This window comes from Wyeomyia smithii, chromosome 2 (assembly GCF_029784165.1).
Source record: "Wyeomyia smithii strain HCP4-BCI-WySm-NY-G18 chromosome 2, ASM2978416v1, whole genome shotgun sequence".
NCBI classification, from domain to species: Eukaryota; Metazoa; Arthropoda; class Insecta; order Diptera; family Culicidae; genus Wyeomyia; species Wyeomyia smithii.
The window spans coordinates 18369813-18393330 of NC_073695.1; the positions used below are offsets into that span (position 1 = coordinate 18369813).

The 23518-nt window shown below is 37.6% G+C and overlaps 1 protein-coding gene across 2 annotated transcripts in view; it reads right to left on the reverse strand.

Moving 5' to 3' along the window:
• Nucleotides 1-23518, reverse strand: part of LOC129723617 (breast cancer anti-estrogen resistance protein 1) — a 135631-nt gene that overhangs the window by 51526 nt on the left and 60587 nt on the right. For both annotated transcript variants that reach the window (XM_055677947.1, XM_055677948.1), the window contains exon 2: nucleotides 18386-18529. In XM_055677947.1, the coding sequence (XP_055533922.1) occupies nucleotides 18386-18529 (144 nt within the window). The remainder of the gene's footprint in view (nucleotides 1-18385; nucleotides 18530-23518) is intronic.

Below are 23518 nucleotides of genomic sequence, written 5' to 3' on the forward strand. Positions count from 1 at the left end.
CCATGCATGTTTCATTCCTTCTGTTGAGTACAAATTATAATCGGTCCTTATCAGGGCCACAAACATGTTTTTGAAACAATATTGACTTCTCAAACCTTGCAAATTATAAAATGTGTGACCAAAGTTCCAAATTTGAGATGTGATATGTAACACTGAATTAACCGCCAGTTTGATGCAATGAAACAACTCAGGAAAATCATTTGGTAATTAAGTAAAAAAAAATGCTGCCATAAATAACGAGAATCATCCCGCGTCATGACCAAAAGTAATCAGAGTAGACTACATCAATGACACTGCTCAGCGCCCTGAAACAATATATTTGAAATTGAAAAACAGCGTGAGAACTAAGTTCCGCTCTATGAAAATTGCATGTACAATTATAAATTTAAGTTGTTTGTTCAATATTTTCATTTCAATTGTTGTAATCAACAGGGTTTTACATTTTTCACATCCAATGCGATCTAACTAAATGTATTTTTTAATTCCAACTCTAAACAAAGAAGCCAACACTGTCCTCTAGGATCACTTCATACCTTTATAGGAACAGTTAATGGAACTATGAGCTGACAAGAAATGGAACTTAAAATTAAGTCCTTGGTCAGGTTTGCAATCTCCAACATATCGAACAAACATTTCAACACCTTATTATCCAGAACCAATTGTATCATTGGAGAGAAAACAAACCGTAAATCCAATATACACTAAACCACAAGACTCAGTAGTTTTGTAGAACCGAATTTAGGTAACAATTATTTTCGTTTTATCTCGGACTATATCAATTTGACAACCAAAGGGGGACTTAACAATACAACTGCGGGGAAAAACAATAACAGTGCATAAAAACTAGACTAGAACTAGAATTCAAGCAAGTTGCCGAGCCTAATTTCAAAAAAAAAGGAAGAAACTGACACTGAGAGTTCGAAATTTTCTTAAGCAAAGCTAAAAAAAAACCAAAAAACGAACAGAAGAGAAGAAGAGAAAACGAAAAAAAATTGTAAATGAATTTGTTTTGTGTGAGACCATTTGCGAAGGACAATTTGAAATAATTCCACTCTGTTACATTATTTCCTCTAAGGGGGATGGTGTAGCATGAGAAAAACTCACAGTAAAATAATATGCAGGCAGCAAATTATATTTGCGTCTAAAGAAGCACACCTTCTGTGTCTCTAAGTAATACATGGTTTTTATATAATTTTGGGACGCTGAGCCTGAGTTCGAAATTATTTTTGCATGAAACGGTGTATTCTAACGACAGGGAAATTTGCACCCTTTTTTGTATATTATATGAGGAAAATTTTATGTCGGTTTCAAAGTTTTAAAAAACAAAATGTATGATGCTCAAAATGTGCCAGGAAAAAACATAAAAACATTCATCTTCATTTTTGTGCTAATTTTCACTGAAGTTTTGATATCTTGAGGAGAGTTTTTAAGTTGCAGTTTCTAACCAAAATAATAATTCATTATTTGGTCTGCAAAAATTAGCAGGAAATTTATTGTGTCATGATTTGTGTATACACGATTGTTTTTACGTTTGAACAGGATAATATAAACTAAATACATAATTTTGGTGCTCAGTGCTGATGATCCACAATATAAACAATGATTATTTTTCGATACTGCGTTTAATATCGAGTACTCATCTATATGAGTTGAATCTTTTATTTAATGTAAAAAAGTGAGATTAATTATATCGAAACATGTTCGAAAACGTTGTCATTATCAAACTAAAACGAGCCATTTGTAATTCTGTTAATGGTTTGCAATTTAAATTCATATTTTTTGGAATCCGATATGTGCCAAACACTCGCAGTTTCTTTTCAAAAAAGGGTACACTGCACAACTTTGTGCAGGATCGAACTAGGTGCATTTGAAAGTTTTTTTTCCAAGCTATCTTTTAAAACTAGTGTCAATAGTGCCAAACCCTGCCGTCTAAACTTTAAACGCTGTTTTTGCAAAAAAATGCAACTTTTTTATTTCGTCTGATTTTTTGAGTATTATATTTCATCCAATGATAGGGATTTATTCTTCACTATTTTATCTGTTTTATTTTTTCCTTAGACGTCATCAAGATTCAAGTTAGTCTGGAGACTTTAGCAAATTTCGTTACATTGCATTTTTTCAAGGAAAAAAAAACGCAAGAAACGCTGACCCAGTATGCTTTGAAAAATCATAGAAAATTTTGTCGTAATGCTCTAAAAATTTAGACTTTGACACTTCAATAGTATTCAACTACATTCTAATTTTCAGTTTTGGGTCGATGGCTAGCACTTCCCCACGGTGTGACGGTGCTTCCTACACAAACGGGAGATCCAAAATCTAGCGCTGTAGAAGGTGATCCGCAAGCATCAGAGCGGTCCACCAGTGCTCTGCTGATTCGTCCATTATGGAAGGCTGTAGTTGAATGAGCGGGTGTTGCGGGTGTGGACTAACTTTCAAACCCATGCTGTAAGAATGGAGCATATCCGTTGTGAATAACACTGGTCAACACAGGTGTGGCCCTAAAGCTCAAACTAGAAAACCCGGCGAGCAATTACTATACGAACTCTCACGTACGTTGGAGCGTTTTCGTTATGGCTAGGGGCACCAGAATTTACAGGAATTGTTAAAAAGCTATAATATTCCTAGAGCAGCTACTTCAAGCTTAAGGGCAGCATTTTTTTGCTCTTGTCGACCAGTGTAATTTTCGTTAAGCTCTCAATGTTTGCGGTTTTTTAATTAGAATTCCTATGCTCCCGTAAAACATAGCGCCACGTCAAAAATTTTAATTCATGCGAACAGCTTAGCTGGCAGAATACAATCGAATCCCTCGATGAATTCAATCACTTAAAAACATAACAAACATTTCCGAGATATGCTGAAGATACGGATTGAACTCTAAAAATCTCAACCATGGCTTCAAAGTGCCAACATTATCACAATTGACAGAGAGAGCATTTAAAATTACCAATTTTGCCATCCAATAAACTTCTAGTTACACTTTTGTTGATTCATTTCCTTAAACATCGAATCAGATCTGCAATTGGCTTTAAGAAAAATTACTGATTATAATAATTATAAAAATTCTGTACTTTATCTTGTAAATGAATTCCTAAGCAATAGCATCGATTTGTCGCTTATCGTAGAAAACTCCAGTGTCAAGGCACAACACTTAGGCGTAAATATAACTTTATAATCGCTAGTTAAAATTTTCAATAAACTCAGTAGAATTGTAAGAAAAAGAAACAACTTTAAATGACTTATAGTTATTTGTTGCTGATAACATTTCCAACTAAGTGCCTAGATCGATTGCCACCATTCTACCATTCTCCATCGAACAAAACACCAAAGGGGCTTAACTCGTGCATTAGTGCGAAACACTCGATTATGGCAAATAAGTTGGCATTACCTGCAATCGCAAAATGCAGAAAAATAACCTCTGTGTACTTGTGCAAAAATAGTGTCACCTTTGTCAACGTTGCCAATAGCCTTTTACGAACAGTGGGCGGTTGGCAGGTTCTGTATCGCGCCGCGCTGTTCCGTTCTATCGGAATAATTTGTAACGAAACCAGATTAATAATGCTCGAGACCGGTCGTGAATATGACCGGTGGGTTACAGATTTGCACTATTAGCTGCTGGCCTGGCCAGTACGAAAGAGCCCAGCTTTACATATTTCATTTTAAAGTATCGGAATCTATGATGCGGGTATTATTATGAATGTAGACGACATGGTCATTGGCTGTCGGCTGGCAACTGTTAATTTATTGGCCAATAAACTAGGATATCCATTTTCAGGCTTTTACGAGTTTTGCATTTCATTGATACAGGCGATAGTACGCGTGTGGGTGGGTGGGGTTAAAACACCGTACGAGTGTGGAGCAGCAAAAACACCTTTCGCGATTCGGAGTAATTTGTGTGGATTCATTCATAAGCCATTATTCGAGCATACTGTTGCGTATTCTGAATAGGGGATTCGTAATGGAATCTAAACATATGTTATATTTTTTTCTGAAAAAGTCCCTTATGCCACGCCACTGGCACGAGATACGCACATTGTGCGTTTTTTCAGAAAGCCTCCAAATCGACAACATAAAAGCGGAGAAAGGTTGTCATTAGCGAATAATTGCGAATTGCCGTTTCCGGAACCAACCGCAAAGCCCATCAAATTTCCCATTTTAATAATAGGGTGCCATATTTCCAGCCAACAGCATCAGGCGCCGCGGATCCTTGGCTCGGTTTCATCACCATTGCTTGAAAATCATGTTTCGTGTAGTAATCCTTTTGTTGGAAATGCTTTTCAAAACTTTCCGCACGCGCTGTACCGTACCTTTAGTGTGGTGATGTGGTGGCTATGGATGGAGCAAGAGCAAAAGGGTCGTTCTCCTTTGAATTCCAAACTCACATGAGATGTTATCTACCCGGCCTGGTGCGAAGGTATGCTCGCTTATGCTCGTAGCTGTTCCGGATGACGACGGCGACGAATGCTGGGGCATAATTTTTTTGATTATGCTAACGTCTCATTAAGTGGCATTCCACAAACAACGCCCCGCATCGAGCCTTTCCAGTGTCTCACTGTAGAGGGAAATTTGCGGATTTGCCGTAAGGGACTTTCCCTTCCATTGTCAATACATCACCACACCGGGCGGGAGTGTGAAGATTTGGAACTGTTGGTTGTGTTGGGGGCAGTGTTTTCAAGGATCGTAAAATTAAGATTGAGGTAAATATTTACACGCTTCGAAACCCGTCACCGCACAGAGTTGAATGGCACTGCAAAAGGGGGGACTTGACTCAGCGCTTTGCAGTTCGTTCGGAACTGCGTTTGAGTTCAGGTTCAGGCTTGTGTAGGGTTATACATTTTATGAAGTTAATTGCAACGAAGGGAAGATTAAAGGATACATCGTACAATTTCCGAGCTGTTGTTCCCCACGGAAAATGTTTACATAATGTGGGTTCAGTAATTTGCAACGAAATAAAGAACACTTCATCGCTACCGTGTGTTGTGATTTCATCACAGCTGCGTAGGGCGTACTTTGTATTTGTACAGTATTGAAAATCGTTTTTTCATGTTCCTATGCATGAACAACATATTTTTAAACCCAAAACAAAACTAATGTTCAACGGCAACAAATTACGCAACAATGAACTTCATCCCGATAATCTCAACTCCCGATGCGTCAAACGGGATCTGTGGCATCCAGCATTATTCAATTAAATAATTTTCTTTATAATTACCCCTAATAATATGCGCAGTAATTATCTTCGCGGATAAATCAGAACGCAAACCTGCGGCGCCATGGTGAAATGAGAAAATTGAAAATTTCGTTAAATGACCTCCAGTCAATCCCCGAGGCAGTGCGAATTTTTTTGTTACTTCATCATCATCTGTCCGTGTCGATCGGATCCGCCTGTCCAGGTGTGAAGCTACTTCATTGTGCAAAGATCGCCGCAATCTGCGTCTGCCCCTCCGGCTGTTCAGCTGGGATGGGATTAGATCATCGAATAAGATGCTTTGCTGTTCTCCCCGAAGCGGTGATCGAGTGCCGCCGATTAACTGAATCATATACGAAAAGTGAAACCGCAGAGTGTAGCTTGGCCAGGTGCAACAAGGGTTTAATGAAATGGTCTATTGCTCGCTCCGTTTCTTTGAATAAGTACACTCGATACTCGGTTGGAAAGCAGTCAAGCAGGTCGATAGGCCGAATCCGATATTCGCAGGAAAATATGGCTGGTTTGTATCCAGCAATTGAAACGATAGTCAAAACTATGAACTGTAGAAACGCTCCGCTCCCGGTGGAGCATTGCATCGCGGGATGGAGGAATCTGCAGACACCCAAGTCGAGGTTGATAGTGCCTAATGGCGAAATACGATATACTACTGCTGCTGCAGTAGCTACCGAGCCACAGTTCGAGCGGAACTGATTGTGAGTGCAGCAAAGCCCCCGACGGACCAGTTGTTACGTTTCAATTACCGGCCGATAGCTGCGCCGATGCTTCCGACGTGCTCAATCAGCTTTCTGCAACGACGGATAAAGTATCGGAGTGACAGTTATTGATAGATCCTGCAGGGGAAGTCGAAACGGTTCGGCCATATTTTTGTGTTGTGCAGAGAGAGCATAAATTGCAGACGTTTTTTTTTCATATCATGTCCAAGTAATACCAACCGAACTGACTCATTTCTCAATTAAAAATCTGTCGTCATGTAAACACTCAGTAATATTTCAAATCATCTGAGTTTCGAATCTTTCGCTTCTCACATTTTAACTGAAAAATTGAACACTCACAACCTTTTAAAGCACAAATGAATCGAAAAAAATATTGTTTTGGTCTTTGTACGATGAAGTACGATTCATTATATCCATTCATCTTCCGTTTCTAAAATTTGCTCTAAATTCTCGCGCACGATGTTGCTGACAGTCCTGACAACACTGGCGCCTAGCTTGACGCACACAGTTTAGCTAAAACTTGAAAAAAGCAAGAAACCGTGATTCCGCGAAGCGCTGTTACACTTCTGTGTCTAGGTTCAACCAGTTTCGACCAATTTTTCGCGGAAACTACTCACGACGATGATGTTTACTAGTATAAAGAGAAAAGTAAACAAAGTTTTAGTGGTTACGTATCTCGTAAGTACCGTAAACTGGGGTGACTTTGATCACCGGGGTGACTTCGATCACTGTACCTCTTTTTTGAAAATGTGGTAAAAAAGCGCTCGTAGTGCTTGGGATTTGTCGTAATCTTCACTGATTGTGTGGGTATATGTCTGCGTTGCTACTATTCATGAATTTCCTGCTATTTGAACAGTGTTTTTCATGCTAAAGTATCAATTAAAAATAAAGTGTATTTTTGGCGATTTTTGTTGCATACAAACAATCGGTTCAAGCAGATTCAAAACAACAAGTTGCAATACGTAAAGTTTTTTTATTTTGTTCCCAGATTAGTTCCTAAGATGAATAAATATTATAACAAAGCATTTCATTGTTATTTTTGCAAGTTTTTCCTCGAAGGCAATGTTGAGTCCAAATAATCTCCACAGCGTATTACATATTTCTTCTTAACAAAAGCCCAAGACGTGAAGTAACATGCAAATCTGGACAATTGCATAAGTCATACTTCACGTGAACTGATTTTTGATGATTTTAGACCACCTTCCCTCTCAGTGGATAATCATTCATATATATTCTAAAAATTTTGTATGAATCATGGACATTCGCCAACATGAACTGTTCACGTAGAATGTGAATGGCCCCCAAATTGCTTTCCATATTCATGAACTCGTTTAAGTCGTTTTAGGCTGTTTAATTTAGTGAAAGTAGCAAAGCGTTACTCCAAATTCATCAAAATAATGAAGTGATCAAAGTCACCCCGGAATGATGATTGATGTAAAATTTTTAGAGCATATTTAAAAACAGCAAAATTGTTGCTAATCTTTTGAAGTAGTGACTGAATCTTTCTCAAGGCATGCCAGTACTTATTTTAAAAATATTAAACAATATTGTTTTCAGTACATTCTGAAAATATTTAAGATACAATCAAAAAAGTGATCAAAGTCACCCCAGTTTACGGTACCGGTTTTCATGAAAAATATTCCAGTTGTCACAAGCGTAGAATTGTAAATAACACCTTCCTCTAGTGGTGTGGAAATTAGCAATTTAGTAGGATTTGAAGCCTTTGCACTGAAAAATGCACTTTGATAGTATACAATGCTCTGGTACTAAAGTATTTGACGTAGAATACGTTTATTTTAATAGGGTGCCATTCTAAAATATCGAAAATAGAGTGAAACGACAGAATGAAAGATTTCGAATGCTTACAACTTTGTTACCACTGAACGGATTTTAGTCATCAATATCTCGTTGGATAGAGAACCAATTTCTCTAGTTTATGAATACAATTTTTGATACATTTGTTCATAGTAAAGAGGTTAAAATTCATAACCAATTTAATTATAGTTCAACTAACCGCGTGCCCGCAATGATGCGATTCAAACACTTCCCCAGCACAGCCGACGGCACGCCCACCGCAAGTATAACTGTCATTAGTCACATATAAAAGCAAGCATGCAGCAATTCAGTCTTCATTGCTCATCCGATCACTGTAGCAACAGGATTATTTACTTAAAACCGGATCGACCAGTAACAAGCAGACTTGTCGCAGGCGACGATTTTATATTTGTATAGTTTTTCCTGCAACACACGCTAATTTGATTGCAGCATTCCGTAGTGGACGGCTCCTTGTATTTTAGTGCATCAAAATTATTCCCTTGAAATAGTTATTACTTTCCTGCCACTCGTCAGAACATCGCTAATAGAAATAAAAACATTGAAATATCGCTTCTCTCCTTAGTTTTCATTTTTTAACTGTAGACGGCAAAAGCAACGATCGTTTTAGTTTCTCCACCATTCCCTCGTGTTTATCTTTATACTGTGTTTTTATTGTCTTTATACTGTTATACACCAATGGCGTTTCTTAGCTTATTTATCAAACGATTTTTCCGAGTTGTGTAGTTGCAATAATCTAGCTTTTTAATTTGTAATACACATACTCAACGACTCAATACCAGCAACAAACGAGTTTCAAACATAATTCAAATCAGCTCGATAACTAAAATATGATCGCGTTCAGTGAAACATAATTTTAGCGTCACTTTTTATTCGCTTGAAATAAATGTAGAACTGCATATATCATAACTTGCAAGGTACGAGAATTCAGTATTTCTTCAAGAACGCGTTAGTGGCCTTGAGCAAGGTCAATTGTAATGTGTACTTGGTAGGAGGAACAAAACAATTCACTTTGGGCTAGTGTATTTCGTAATTTGGTGGCGAACCAGCCTGTGCTGTGGCTGAAAGCCACCCTTATAAAGTAATAAAAAAAAGTATTTCGTAATAGCTTTAGCGTAATTGGCTAGCTCTCTGAAAACAGCAATGGTACGGGAGGCTAAACTTGGCTGCTCTACCGGTGGCCATGGCCCGCTTTTGTCCTCGATGCCATCTTAATGACGAGTTTGTTGACGGAAAACTAATGCACTTTTTTTCGTTTTTATACCTAAAAACAAACAGTAGAAGGTCGTATCCAAGACACGACCGCATAACTGACGTAGAACTACACACACTATTAACAAATGCATTGTTGAGAGTGGTTCATTAATGATTCCTAAAACCTATTTCTGGTTCAAATCAAGAAACTCTTCATTAAATAAACGTTGGGAGTCTATTGTACAAGAGTAATACAACACTGCAAAACAATAATACGCTACTTGCAGTAAGAAATAATTTGCACGTTTTGTTCCGTACAGGAGTACGTAATATAACTGCTGATACATGTGAACAACCGGGCAGGTGATTTGTTTAAGCCGAAAGCAAATTCGGAAAGCCAGCTGATACTGGCGCAACACGCTTTTGTTTGATTTGACCTCAAATTAGTTTTGTAAATTCGAATAAATCGCCTTTGTTGGGACGTTCTAACAGAGCAGTTTACTGTTCAAAATCTGATATGCTGGTGTTCGCAGTCTTTGTGCTGCCCCGATACTATATCGCACGCTAGTCTGGAGAGCTAATAGCGGTCTCGATCAACTAGATTAGATGAGAGATTTCGTTACCTATATTGTTTTTTTTTTTGCACATTTTGAATGTTGTAGGATAAGTACAACGATACACCGTGCCCCAGTGCTGAGTCAAGAAAATTTTCAGCTCAAAAAGATCATCGACCTGATCGGGAAACGAAACCGACATCACAACCGCGTGGAAGAGCTAGCCGACCGACATCGCTAACCACAGAACCACGGGGACGCTTAAGCCGAAAGCAAATTCGGACAGCCAGCTGATACTTGCGCAACCCGCTGCTGCTGCTGCCGCAACCCGTTACGCTACGGCTGACTAGGTATACTGATGTACTAAGTTTCGCAACACAATACGGATTATATCGTTGCATGTGTTCGTCTCCTATCGACCTTTCAAAAGAGAACCAGACCAATCAGAAGAAGTAATTTTCGTTTCACCAAGACTTGACGATTTTCGGTTGCACAATAGTTCGCATAATCAAACAACATTTTTCTGAAGCAATCTTATGCAGAATACTGGTGAAGAAAACCACTACCGAAGCCGTTCGCTACCCTATAAGCATTAAAAAAAAGGACAAATTTCGTCACATTTTCGCTGATAGATTTTCAATTTACACTTCTATGTGGTAGGCTAAAGAAAAATGTAGTTCTACGTCAAAACAACGCGCAGCGCAGCTCCAATTTTTCTTACTTTCTTCCGTAACACCGTGTGCGAAGGTATTTAAGACAATCGCACGGGTTTATTTTATCACATCATCATCCATTCGTTCACTGACATTGGCGCGAATCGGGGTGTATATTTAAAATCGGTGTCAGTTCACATTTATTCTTCGTGTTTTTCGTCATAACGTGCCTGCCAAGTGGGTGTTAAACGTAGAAGAAGTCACACAACCAGTCGAAGATTGAAGGCTGCTAACGTCGATCTGGCGGCTGCAATGTACCTTGCTGCGGAAGCGTTGTAATTGTTGGGGAACGCTGCTGGAGATAATACAAACATTCTGCAAGTGGCGATTCGCAATGAAAAGAAATTGAACGGTGTCACTAGTTAGCTAGGGAAATGTTCTTCTGAATATCCAAGCTGTTCTGCCTTCGAATAAAACACTAAGAAAGGCATTATTTGATTGATTCCCAGCTTTGTAGAAAACTAACCCAACCCGTGAAAAAAAAATATTTTTTTTTTTTCAAAATATCATAAAACAGCTTATCAAGTTGTAGCTCAGCCGTAATCCGTTTAACCGTTATGTACTCGGCAATTTTAACACTCGTAAGTGCTCAGCTAGCACCTGGGTACCCACCAAAATAATATACTTCTTACTTTTTCAGTTCTTGACCTGTCAAAAGATTTGTACTGGTATCAAAATTCATGAAACCACTTTAAAAGTTGACTTTAGACCATTTTGGGTCCATCTGCCGAGTTGTCCTGGCCATTCTGGAGCAGGTTATAGTGGGCCTCTATATGGCCATAAGCATGTTTCATAAGATCCTCAGCAATATGTATGTCAAAATTTATAAAATAACTCCAGAAATTGATTTACATCCATTTTGAGTCCATAGAATAAGTTTTTCCCCAAAAATGGCCATACCAGAGCAGAATCCCGTGGCGCCCGATATGACCACCAACATGACTAGATAAAATCTCTAGCAACATGTATGTCGAAATTCATGAGATCACGCCAGGAATTGATCTCTAGTACTAAATCTTCTATGGAAAACCGTAGGAGATCCGGTCGGCCACGATCTGCAAGAACACCGCAAGTCGTTAGAGTTGTGAGGCCAGAAAAGTAACATTCAATTCGAAAACCTGCTACCGATTTGATTATATCTGTTGGATCTGTCCACAACATTTTGGCAACTGACCTTGGATGTGAGGTCTACAAGGTTCACGGCGTTTCCGAGTCCTTTCAGAAAAAGAGACTCGATAGAGTGAAAATGATACTTTCATAGCGCGCTAGTCCCAAGTTCATTTTTTTCTGATTAGAAAATATTTGTCCTGGAGCAGCCACACAATGAACCAAATGATTAATTGTGAACAGCAGCGAGATTTTGAAGTCCCCAAGGAATGTTCCTCGATTCCAGAGTGCAGCTTCAATAATGGTTTTTAGGACAGTTTGCAAGCGAGGTAAGCTTGGGTTTCATCGACAAAGGCGTCAAAGTCAATGCTGTTAATATGAAAGATGCGTTTTAGCTAAGACACATTAGTTATCCAGGTTTCAAACCTCATGAAAAAAAGCGCTTACTTCATATAATAGGGGTCTTCACATCGAGCTCGTATACGAATACCCAGCCGTAAACTGTGTATCTTCCATTACTCGTCAATGGAGGTGAGTATTTTTACGGCTGGGTATTTGTTTACGAGCTCGACATGAATACCCATAATATTGATGTGGTTTCGCATCATCCAACCTTTGTATGTATCATTCAAAAATATGTTGTAAATACTTTTTGGGAAGATACAATTGTCTAGCGAAACCAAATGATCGGTGATTTGATGCATGAAATGACAGCGAAATAGTGAGAGAAAATTATTTTTTTGCTGCTTGCCACAGCTGTAATATTAACTTCATGAAACTGAAGCTCGAAATACAACAACAAAGAAGTATTGCTATAAGTGTGTACAATTAGTAATCCTCCTCGGATATGTAAAACGCACCCTCATCGAGGCGTGCACACTTTTTAATTATTTTATTCCGCTATTTCATCTTCTCTCCGTGGGTACTAGCCGATCAATCCGGGGGCCGTCGGCAGCTGTTGGATTACCAAAAATTTCAATTCGAAAACATTCGGGAACAGCCAAAATCGAATTTATATTCATATACGGGATGAAGCCGGCATCCAGCGCAGAACAACCACATACGGGTCTATGGCGAATCAGGAGTTGGCAATTATTTACGTACCGCCCACATCGTTATCGAGCCAGACAAAGTGACTCGGGCGCATTTTTCTCAACCGAGCTGTAATTCAATAAATTTACACAAATGAAGTGCACCTAGATACTGGTGTGCACTGGGTGCGAGTGCACATGTACCAAAGGGTTAAGTCGATGAGTCGAGTGGATTAATCAGTCAATCAGCGTAGGGGAAAACAGGATAAACAGATAAACAAATTCGAATTTGTTTGGTGTGCTGGAAAAGGGTTCATCATACAAACAAGTTGTTTGATGATGTTATTTGGTCGTTCTCAGCGATGCTGCGGCCGATTTGAGTAAACTCGGAATATTATTCAAGGGGAATAGTTGCTCTAAGTTTTAGTAAGGGTGCCACCCCTCTGAACCCCTCCCAGTTTATGTGAGACCCAAATATGTCTGTGCCTTTTTTTATTTTTTCCTACTGATTGAACAAACGCATGGATTTATCATACGTATCAAATGTCCTTTGCATCAAATCATGTCGAGTAGATGAAATACGATTAACAAAAGTAAATTTTGAAGTTACCAAATTATTTCAGTGCAAAATCACATAACTACGTATTTTCATAGAAAGTCAAAAAAGATGTTCTACTGAGGGAGATTGTAGCTGTGTCCTTCAAGTTTTCTACTCTACATTTTTAGAATTAGGTCTTCTAAGTCCAAATATGTTAAAAGATTCATTCTAGCATATACAGATTTTGAGAAAAACAAGTTTGAATTCACTAAAGTACGAATTTTCATGGAAATTCGATTTTCTCAGTCTCTCACAGTAGGTTTCTATTTTGTTTTTCCATTTTTCAACCTTGCATTTTTAGAAAAAGGTCTCCTGAATTCAAATATGGCGAAAGATTTATTCTAGCATGAACAGATTTTGAGAAAAACAAGTTTGAATTCACTAAAGTACGAATTTTCATGGAAATTCGATTTTCTCAGTCTCTCACAGTAGGTTTCTATTTTGTTTTTCCATTTTTCAACTTTGCATTTTTAGAAAAAGGTCTCCTGAATTCAAATATGGCGAAAGATTTATTCTAGCATGAACAGATTTTGAGAAAAACAAGTTTGAATTCACTAAAGTACGAATTTTCATGGAAATTCGATTTTCTCAGTCTCTCACAGTAGGTTTCTATTTTGTTTTTCCATTTTTCAACTTTAATTTTTAGAAAAAGGTCTCCTGAATTCGAATATGGCGAAAGATTTATTCTAGCATGAACAGATTTTGAGAAAAACAAGTTTGAATTCACTAAAGTACGAATTTTCATGGAAATTCGATTTTCTCAGTCTCTCACAGTAGGTTTCTATTTTGTTTTTCCATTTTTCAACTTGACATTTTTAGAAAAAGGTCTCCTGAATTCAAATATGGCGAAAGATTTATTCTAGCATGAACAGATTTTGAGAAAAACAAGTTTGAATTCACTAAAGTACGAATTTTCATGGAAATTCGATTTTCTCAGTCTCTCACAGTAGGTTTCTATTTTGTTTTTCCATTTTTCAACTTTACATTTTTAGAAAAAGGTCTCCTGAATTCAAATATGGCGAAAGATTTATTCTAGCATGAACAGATTTTGAGAAAAACAAGTTTGAATTCACCAAAGTACGATTTTTCATGGAAATTTGATTTTCTCAGTCTCTCACAGTAGATTTTTGTTTTATTTTTCCATTTTTTAACTTTGCATTTTTATAAAAGGTCTCCTGAATCCAAATATGGCGAAAGATTTATTCTAGCATGAACTGATTTTGAGAAAAACGAGTTTGAACTCACTAAGGTACTAAAATACTGACTAAGGTACACTAAGGTACACACTAACACAAACGTTTTGCGGTGCCAGTGCTCACATCGATTTTTTTTATCTTCGTTGGTTTGGTTAGTTATTCGTAGTTCCGACCGTAGTCTCCGTATAAATTGTCCAAGAAAACAAAAAAAAACTCTATCGTCCGCTTTATTTACTCTAAAGACTAATCACAAGCCACGTGACACTTTTTTTTTGTTTTAAAACTTGAAAGGCTTTAATTTTTTTTTTTCAGTTCGTATATTTCTAAACCAACCCGAGATTCCGTATGGTTTATAAATATACGAATTCTGCTCTATGCTATGAACCAAAACTTTGATACCGAGTTGCTGGTATCTAGTTAGATACAGATATCATTACTTGTCTAAGACGTACATACTTTGATAGTTTTAACCATGTTTCACTCAAAAGCTGTTCATGCTAGAATAAATCTTTCGCCATATTTGAATTCAGGAGACCTTTTTCTAAAAATGTAAAGTTGAAAAATGGAAAAACAAAATAGAAACCTACTGTGAGAGACTGAGAAAATCGAATTTCCATGAAAATACGTACTTTAGTGAATTCAAACTTGTTTTTCTCAAAATCTGTTCATGCTAGAATAAATCTTTCGCCATATTTGAATTCAGGAGACCTTTTTCTAGAAATGCAAAGTTGAAAAATGGAAAAACAAAATAGAAACCTACTGTGAGAGACTGAGAAAATCGAATTTCCATGAAAATTCGTACTTTAGTGAATTCAAACTTGTTTTTCTCAAAATCTGTTCATGCTAGAATAAATCTTTCGCCATATTCGAATTCAGGAGACCTTTTTCTAAAAATGTAAAGTTGAAAAATGGAAAAACAAAATAGAAACCTACTGTGAGAGACTGAGAAAATCGAATTTCCATGAAAATTCGTACTTTAGTGAATTCAAACTTGTTTTTCTCAAAATCTGTTCATGCTAGAATAAATCTTTCGCCATATTTGAATTCAGGAGACCTTTTTCTAAAAATGCAAAGTTGAAAAATGGAAAAACAAAATAGAAACCTACTGTGAGAGACTGAGAAAATCGAATTTCCATGAAAATTCGTACTTTAGTGAATTCAAACTTGTTTTTCTCAAAATCTGTTCATGTTAGAATAAATCTTTCGCCATATTTGAATTCAGGAGACCTTTTTCTAAAAATGCAAAGTTGAAAAATGGAAAAACAAAATAGAAACCTACTGTGAGAGACTGAGAAAATCGAATTTCCATGAAAATTCGTACTTTAGTGAATTCAAACTTGTTTTTCTCAAAATCTGTTCATGCTAGAATAAATCTTTCGCCATATTCGAATTCAGGAGACCTTTTTCTAAAAATGTAAAGTTGAAAAATGGAAAAACAAAATAGAAACCTACTGTGAGAGACTGAGAAAATCGAATTTCCATGAAAATTCGTACTTTAGTGAATTCAAACTTGTTTTTCTCAAAATCTGTTCATGCTAGAATAAATCTTTCGCCATATTTGAATTCAGGAGACCTTTTTCTAAAAATGCAAAGTTGAAAAATGGAAAAACAAAATAGAAACCTACTGTGAGAGACTGAGAAAATCGAATTTCCATGAAAATTCGTACTTTAGTGAATTCAAACTTGTTTTTCTCAAAATCTGTTCATGCTAGAATAAATCTTTCGCCATATTTGAATTCAGGAGACCTTTTTCTAAAAATGCAAAGTTGAAAAATGGAAAAACAAAATAGAAACCTACTGTGAGAGACTGAGAAAATCGAATTTCCATGAAAATTCGTACTTTAGTGAATTCAAACTTGTTTTTCTCAAAATCTGTATATGCTAGAATGAATCTTTTAACATATTTGGACTTAGAAGACCTAATTCTAAAAATGTAGAGTAGAAAACTTGAAGGACACAGCTACAATCTCCCTCAGTAGAACATCTTTTTTGACTTTCTATGAAAATACGTAGTTATGTGATTTTGCACTGAAATTATTTGGTAACTTCAAAATTTACTTTTGTTAATCGTATTTCATCTACTCGACATGATTTGATGCAAAGGACATTTGATACGTATGATAAATCCATGCGTTTGTTCAATCAGTAGGAAAAAATAAAAAAAGGCACAGACATATTTGGGTCTCACATAAACTGGGAGGGGTTCAGAGGGGTGGCACCCTTACTAAAACTTAGAGCAACTATTCCCCTTGAATAATATTCCGAGTTTACTCAAATCGGCCGCAGCATCGCTGAGAACGACCATTTTCTAAAAAAAAGTTCCGTCCCGGGTCTTTAGGGGTTAACCATCACGTTCAAACAATTTTATTTTGCGAACATAAGATGGAGATTCCACCAATATCTAAAGTTTGTTGATCTATCGGCACTCTGCACTCGACTTGTCTTGTGTTACTAAATTAAGGATCTCCGCTCAATTGCTGAAGAGTCTATCCGTTCCAAATTGCTCTATTCGCAGCTGGTTGCTCAAAAAGCTTTTGTATTCGCTCTATTATTTGCTTTCAAGAACCTACTTCAATCTGAACGGCAATCTGCAGATTGGAATTGGATGAATTTACCTGCTACAGCTCAAGCAATTTACCTCCTTCGTTGCATTGAGCGTGGATACGATATTGCGCACCATTATTCGATTCAAACTACTTCGCCAACGGTGGTCCCTAAAAGGTGCGAATAGACGCATGTACTCTGTACACATAGCTAAAGATATATGTATAATAGCAGGCAGACATGTGCCGTATAATTCAAAACCCAAATAAAACCGTTTGCCCTTTGTGTGTGCCATTCTTCATGTTCACAGAGTAGCACATTCGAATCCACACATGAAACACGGTCCTCTGTATCCTGTGGCTTTGATGGGTTTCTCTGCCACAGCCTCCCTCCGTGTGCAACCTTGAAATTGAATTTAAACGAAATTACTTCCATCACTCACTCAGGCTAGTGGTGGTGGTGGTAGCCAGCCAGCATCCTATTCAAAGTGCTTCATCAATTTTGGCACAGAATAGGTATCATATAATAATGTCGGTACCTGCAGCATGCGCCAATCGAACGCAAGGACTGCACCGAGAGGTTAGCTAGTAGACCAATCTCATCTTATGCAATCAATTTCGCCACACTGCACATTTTGTGGTTCGACTGCTAGTTCAAGGTAATGTGATTTGGTAACTAGTTTCTATTATGTTTTCCATTTCTTTTCACTTTTCAAATCGGTTTCTAGAGTTTGTATGAGTTCAAAAATGTTCATCAAATTAGTGGAATGAAACCGTTTAAGATGACGAAAATTGATATAGCCTCGCTGCAGAAATTAAAATAATTATATTCAAAGTTTATGAATTCTTTTCGAAAGATTGAAAAATAAAATTAAAAAAAAACAAAACGTACAATTTACGAATATTACCAGAAAACATCAAGCATTCCTGAGATATTGTTGAAATTTTGTATGTTTCGTGGTGAATTAAATAAACATACGCTTACGGTTCATATCGAAATTCTAATTAATCTAAGAACCGAATAACTAAAATAAGGCACCAAAATTGTGACATAATGAAAGCCAAATTAAAACTACAAGAGTGAAGCCTACGCAAGTACGTAACTTTTGTTGGCATATGTATAGTTTGCATAAAAATCAAAATAATATAGACCTCTTCGCCATGTCGCCATCATACGCTCAGTGAAGCTCGAAGCTCAGAGGTTAAATGCCTGAAATTAATCAGCCTGAATAATGTATAAGCCATAAGAATCCCGACAGCAAGCCGTGTTGCTGTAAGGAAACCTTCCAGGAATATTCCCTCTTTCGGTTGGATAAATTACATTGTGTTGAATGCTGCGCAACCTTTCGGAATAAAATATTCAACATCCGACACGTACTACGTTTGTGGGTGTATTCGAGATATGGTAAACAGAACTTCAAACCACTCTGGAAGCCAGGAGAAAAAAAACCATTAGTGGATGGTCGGAAATCGTGAAACTCAATGGTTATACATTATTCACAGGACAGGATACACTATATCGCCTCGCGGTTTTATTCTGTGTCCATCCGTACATTTACTACTGGTTATATCGGTATCTACAAAATCTCTTGGCCTTAACTCCAACCAACAGAAGAAGCGCCACAGTAATTTGTCATCTTTTTTCATGATTCAATCTGTGTGGGTTCTAAACAAAACAAAACAAAAGCCATCCTTACCTGCCGACCTCTCAGCTGACAGAGCCACCATCCTTTGAGATCGCTGGTGTCGGTTTCGATCACCGTCAGAATGTCGCCCTTCCGGAAGGCCAACTCATCGGTGCTCTCGGCAATGTTGTCGTAGATAGCTTTGGCCAGAATTTTCTGCAAATAAGCAAACAGTGAACACGTTAGAGAACCGATTGCAGCAGCGATAATGGGTTGTGCATATGTTAGTACAGCTCATAAATTTGCACCCGGGGTAGGTACCTGTTGAATCTTGTTCCGCCCTACGGTTCCCGCATCGAATGACAATGTTATAGAGAAAAAAAAAAAAATGCACAGACGAAGCGAATTATTTATGCTAATTATGCTAATAACACCCCGACGCATTGTTTGTTTGTTTTGTCCGATACAAGATAGGATCGCTTTTCGCTTCAAGTCGTCGCACAATTAGTGACTGCAGTATGAAAAGATAGACAGAGAGAGAGAAACCACCGCTGTTAGCACCCCGGGTGTTGATTGAAGAGTTTTTGATGTAATAATTGTGACTTAATAAATTTGCTGTGGAGAGTACGTATTCTATTATTTCTTACCGACATGACGTTTTGAATCTTCAAAAACCTTAAGGTGAAACCTCATTGAATCCAAAAATGGCCGACTTCGAGTCACCACTTCGAATTTTCGAAAGCACAAGACTCGGAAATAGTTAATGCGTTCCCTGTGAACATGCTATTTTATGTTTGCTGTGGTGAAGCAAACATAAAAAAGAATTTTCATAGGGAACGCAATGAGTATTTCCGAGTCTTGTGCTTTTGAAAATTCGAAGTGGTGACTCGAAGTCGGCCATTTTTGGATTCAATGAGGTTTCACCTTAAAGCTTTGCATCTGGTTGTGACGCTTGTCTATTGCATTGAAGTTTAGACCTAACAATAATGTTGCTTTATTGTTTTTCAGCGTAGGTACTCGACAAAAGAAACTTAGACTTAACGTAAACATCACCACCACCTAAAGTGTGTGTAGGCGCGTGGCGAGTTTATAGTTTTGACGTCGGCTGCACAGAACGTGCTCAGAGTGTATATTCGATTGAGCTCCCTAGACACTATGGTGGCAGATTACACGTTGATAAATTACAGTGTGTTACCACGTCCACGGCCTTATTCGTACTAGGGTAAAATTTAACAAACACTTTCAACTGAGAACTACCCTTTAGTTTTTGTTTCAAATAAAGCTGTAATTCTATTTTAATAAATTTGCTTTAGTAAAATTGGCAGTGTTTCACTTAATCTTCTTTGATGATATCAAATTAATGATGAACCTACCAAATGTTCGTAGTAAGTGACACGCCGCCTGTGGCCGCTATTGGACAATGTAGCGCAAGCAGAACACCCGTTGCGTTCGCTGTTGATTGGCTTGCTCGAGCAATGCAAATCTAAAAACAACACCGAAAGAGCGCCATCATCTTCACAGCTTCCTACGTTTGTTTTGACGACTTCATAGCGATGGGGATTCGTGAATTGGAGTGTGTCATGCCATGCGTCGCCTTAGAAAGTGAGTGTGGATTTTTGATTTGTCCGAGCTAATGAGAAACCACTCGGGGGCAGCTAATCGTAATACATGCGTTGTTTATCGCATTGTGTCAACGTTGAATTTATATACATGATTTATTGTGGCGAATGTAAAATTATTCGTGCTAGGGTTTGATTTGGAATATTTCAGTTTTGTTATGTTGTTAGGCAATTTTTTCCTTCAAGCACACAGTGTCTGGTAATTATTCAATTCACCATATTGACTGCGGGTTTAAATTGAAGTAAAACATTCAAATTTGATGACTGTTTTGTTTTCTCCCTAATCCCAAGAAACAACCAATTGTTATGTTTTCAACCGATTGGAGAATTACACGCCAAATAACTTAATGAATTTATTATCTGGCAAAACGGACAGCGCTAAGCAAAACAAACGTACCTTTTCTCACCTCTGCAGGTACCCACGCCTGTGTCTGGCTGAGCAGCAGAGGTGTAGCCAATTATGCAAACGAATGCTATGCGGGAAACCTGCACAGCACTTAAACGTTTCGTTTCTTTGTTCGCTTCGAAGTTCCACAGTGTCTTTTCTTTTTTTCATCTCATCGGAACAATCGTTTTGCATAAATTTGTCTTGACAAATGCTGCTGCTGTTCGTCTGATCGCTGAACGGAAGAAGGCACCTGTGAGCCGCTTTCACAATCACTTGCTCACTGTTTACAAGCGTTGTAGTCATATAACTCTGTTTACAACTTCTACACGTCATAAAATGAGAAAAAGCTTGAACAAATTTGATTGAGGTGTATGTGTTCCGTTTTTTTTATGCTCAGGTAGAATACTACCATTTCGTATTGATTGTTATAAAATAGGTTTGAAAACCACTTTACATTTCATACTTGCAAGAAAGAATAACAAAAACCTAGGGCTCGTTTTCTCCCACACGGAAGGTAACAATTGAACAGTAGCTTCGTTGATTGGTTTTATTCATTTATCGATCATCTAGGCGATTCGATCCGTGCCACAAGGAAGTAACCACAAACCGTTGTTCTTATGATAGTTTCACGAAATGTCAACTTATAATATTTTGAGTTTTATGCTCGAGATTCCACTAGCTGAGACCTCGGTTAAAATATTGATAATACAGTGGTTTCAAGTGTCAAGTTATAGTGAAACCAAAATTCAAACTGTCTATCAAACATCATCGATTATCACAGTGAAATACAACCGACTAATCTTGTCTTCAAAACTTCAGTAATGTTTGTGATAGTTTCACTGAAACATTGGTGGGCATAGATGGTTAAGATATATTTCCAGGCTTGAACATTTAGTCCATCAGAATTTTACGATTTGTGATAAAGTGAAAACATTGATTCTGAAAAACAAGTTTAATTCAATAGCTCTTAGAGCAGTAGTTCCCAAGAGGGGATCAGCGGCTGGCCAGGGGGCCGTCATGGCCTTGATAAATCAACAAGTGATTGAAGTTTTTTTTGCAAAAAAAGTTTACCCACCTCCCCTTACCAATTTTCTTTTTTTAGGTTTTCTGGTGAAAATGAGGCTGATTTATTAAGTGTTCCTTAATGATTTATTAATTTATGTTTATTTATCACATTATCGTTGGAAATACGGCGTTTATATCATTTCTTGACATTTTTGTGATGAATTATTCAAAAATAAGAAAAAAGGTACAGACGTTGTGTATGAGACACAACCGCAGGTTTAACGTAAAATTACGACAGTCTGTCCTACGTCAATGTATTTCTTGCAGTATTTTTTTTAATGATTGGCAATCCTGAAGATGAGCGTTGTTTAAATGGTTTGAAATTAGTGGAAAATAATGATGAGAGTTACTGGGAGGGTGAGGTGCTCTACACCTCTTCACCGTAAAAACACAACTTGGGAAGAATTGAACTCTGCACGATGAAAACGTTATATAACGTTCCAGATTTTAATTTATCATGGATTTGACAATGGCACCTAAAATCGGATTATAGCCTTTGTGCATCGTTACGAATTACGATTACGAAAATATTGGGCGGTATTCTAACATTTTAGGCTATTTTCGAGTAACCGTAAGTCACCATATTAAAGTCCAAAATGGCGTTCTGAATTAATTTCCGGTCTCTGGATCTCCGTTCAAAACAAGGATTTACAGTTCACAATAGTTCATCATAATTTCACAATTTTCTGCAATTTGGTGAACGCTTTACTAATTTTCCAACCGATGAAAGAATGTAGGAAATCTGTTAAAACCGATAGAGTTATAAGCTCTTGAAATTGGATAGTTCTCATGGCGCTCATGATGTTTTCAGTATTACAATTTGCACCCCTATCTCAGAATGTTGCCGTAAGACGTAATTCTAAGTCAAAATTACGCAAAAAAAGTTATCCACTCTCAAACGGATGCCACAATTAAGTGTGTTCTACAGAGTTTTAGTGTGTGTTCTACAACTTTCTCGAATGTAAACATTGTGTCTAGGTGTCATTTAGAGCTTTTGAAGTTTTCGTACTCAAAATTACAGTATCGTGTTCAAAATCGGAAGTTTTTTTTTGTTGTAAAATGCCCAAAAACAACAAAGTTACGGTCGCTAGGTTTATGCAGATGTACAAAAGGGGTGGCTCTATTTCACCAGCTAAGCGATCGGAGCGTCCATTAAAGAAATTGCGATACAGATTGAAAGCGAATTTTCCATTCAACTGACATTACCATCCGTACGAAATCGCCCTTTTTAAAAATATGGTTTAAAGGACAGAGAAGCCCTTAACAAGCCATGTCTTCCGCAAAAATATTAAAAAAGTGATGAGTAGAATAAGTTGATTTGGATGACAGGCTAGACGAAAGCAATGCTTTTTGGGTTATGGTATTACAAGAAAATGGCGGCAAACCGGTGAAAGTTTGAAAAGGGAGTGTTTGCGGCTCACATTCAAGCATGGCGATGGTGAGTTACTTTACTAACATTGATTATTCAACTAACTGAGCATGACTTTAATTTTTTCTGCAGGTAGAAACATGATGTAAGGATTTATGACGGCGTTGAAAAAATTGAGTTTACTGATGGAATCATGACCAAGCAGGTTTATTTGGACATATGGAAGCGAAAACTACCAGGATCTGCACAAAGTCTAAAGTTGGGTTGCAGAGATAGATTCCAACAAGACGAAGATCCAAAGCACACCCTAAAGCTGGTTTCAAAGTGGTTCAAGGAAAAGCTTATCAAGGTTATGGAGTGGCTAGCCCACCGAGCATCTCTATAGACCGTTCCAATAATTATAAATACACTTACGATTAACCGTCATTTCGAATAACGTGCAGTATTCAACCAAACGTTGGCTGCGTCCTGTTGTTTACATTCAAAAGAAACAGATGCTGTCATTTTGTCTAACATTTAGTGTGAAATTTTGAAAATGCGTGCACAAATGGGGCACCGTGAGTGGTCTTTCTATAAGAAAATTAGCCAGAGAAGAAGGTGTCGGAGCAGTTCAAACCGCATTGCGGAAGTATTGTGAAGAGTGCACATTTACTGATGCCCCAAGACGTGGTAGAAAACCCGGGCCTGTTGATCCCACAATGGACAAAAAGGTTAAGGCATACTACAAGCGGCATCCTTCAGTATCAGTACGAGATGTGGCGAGA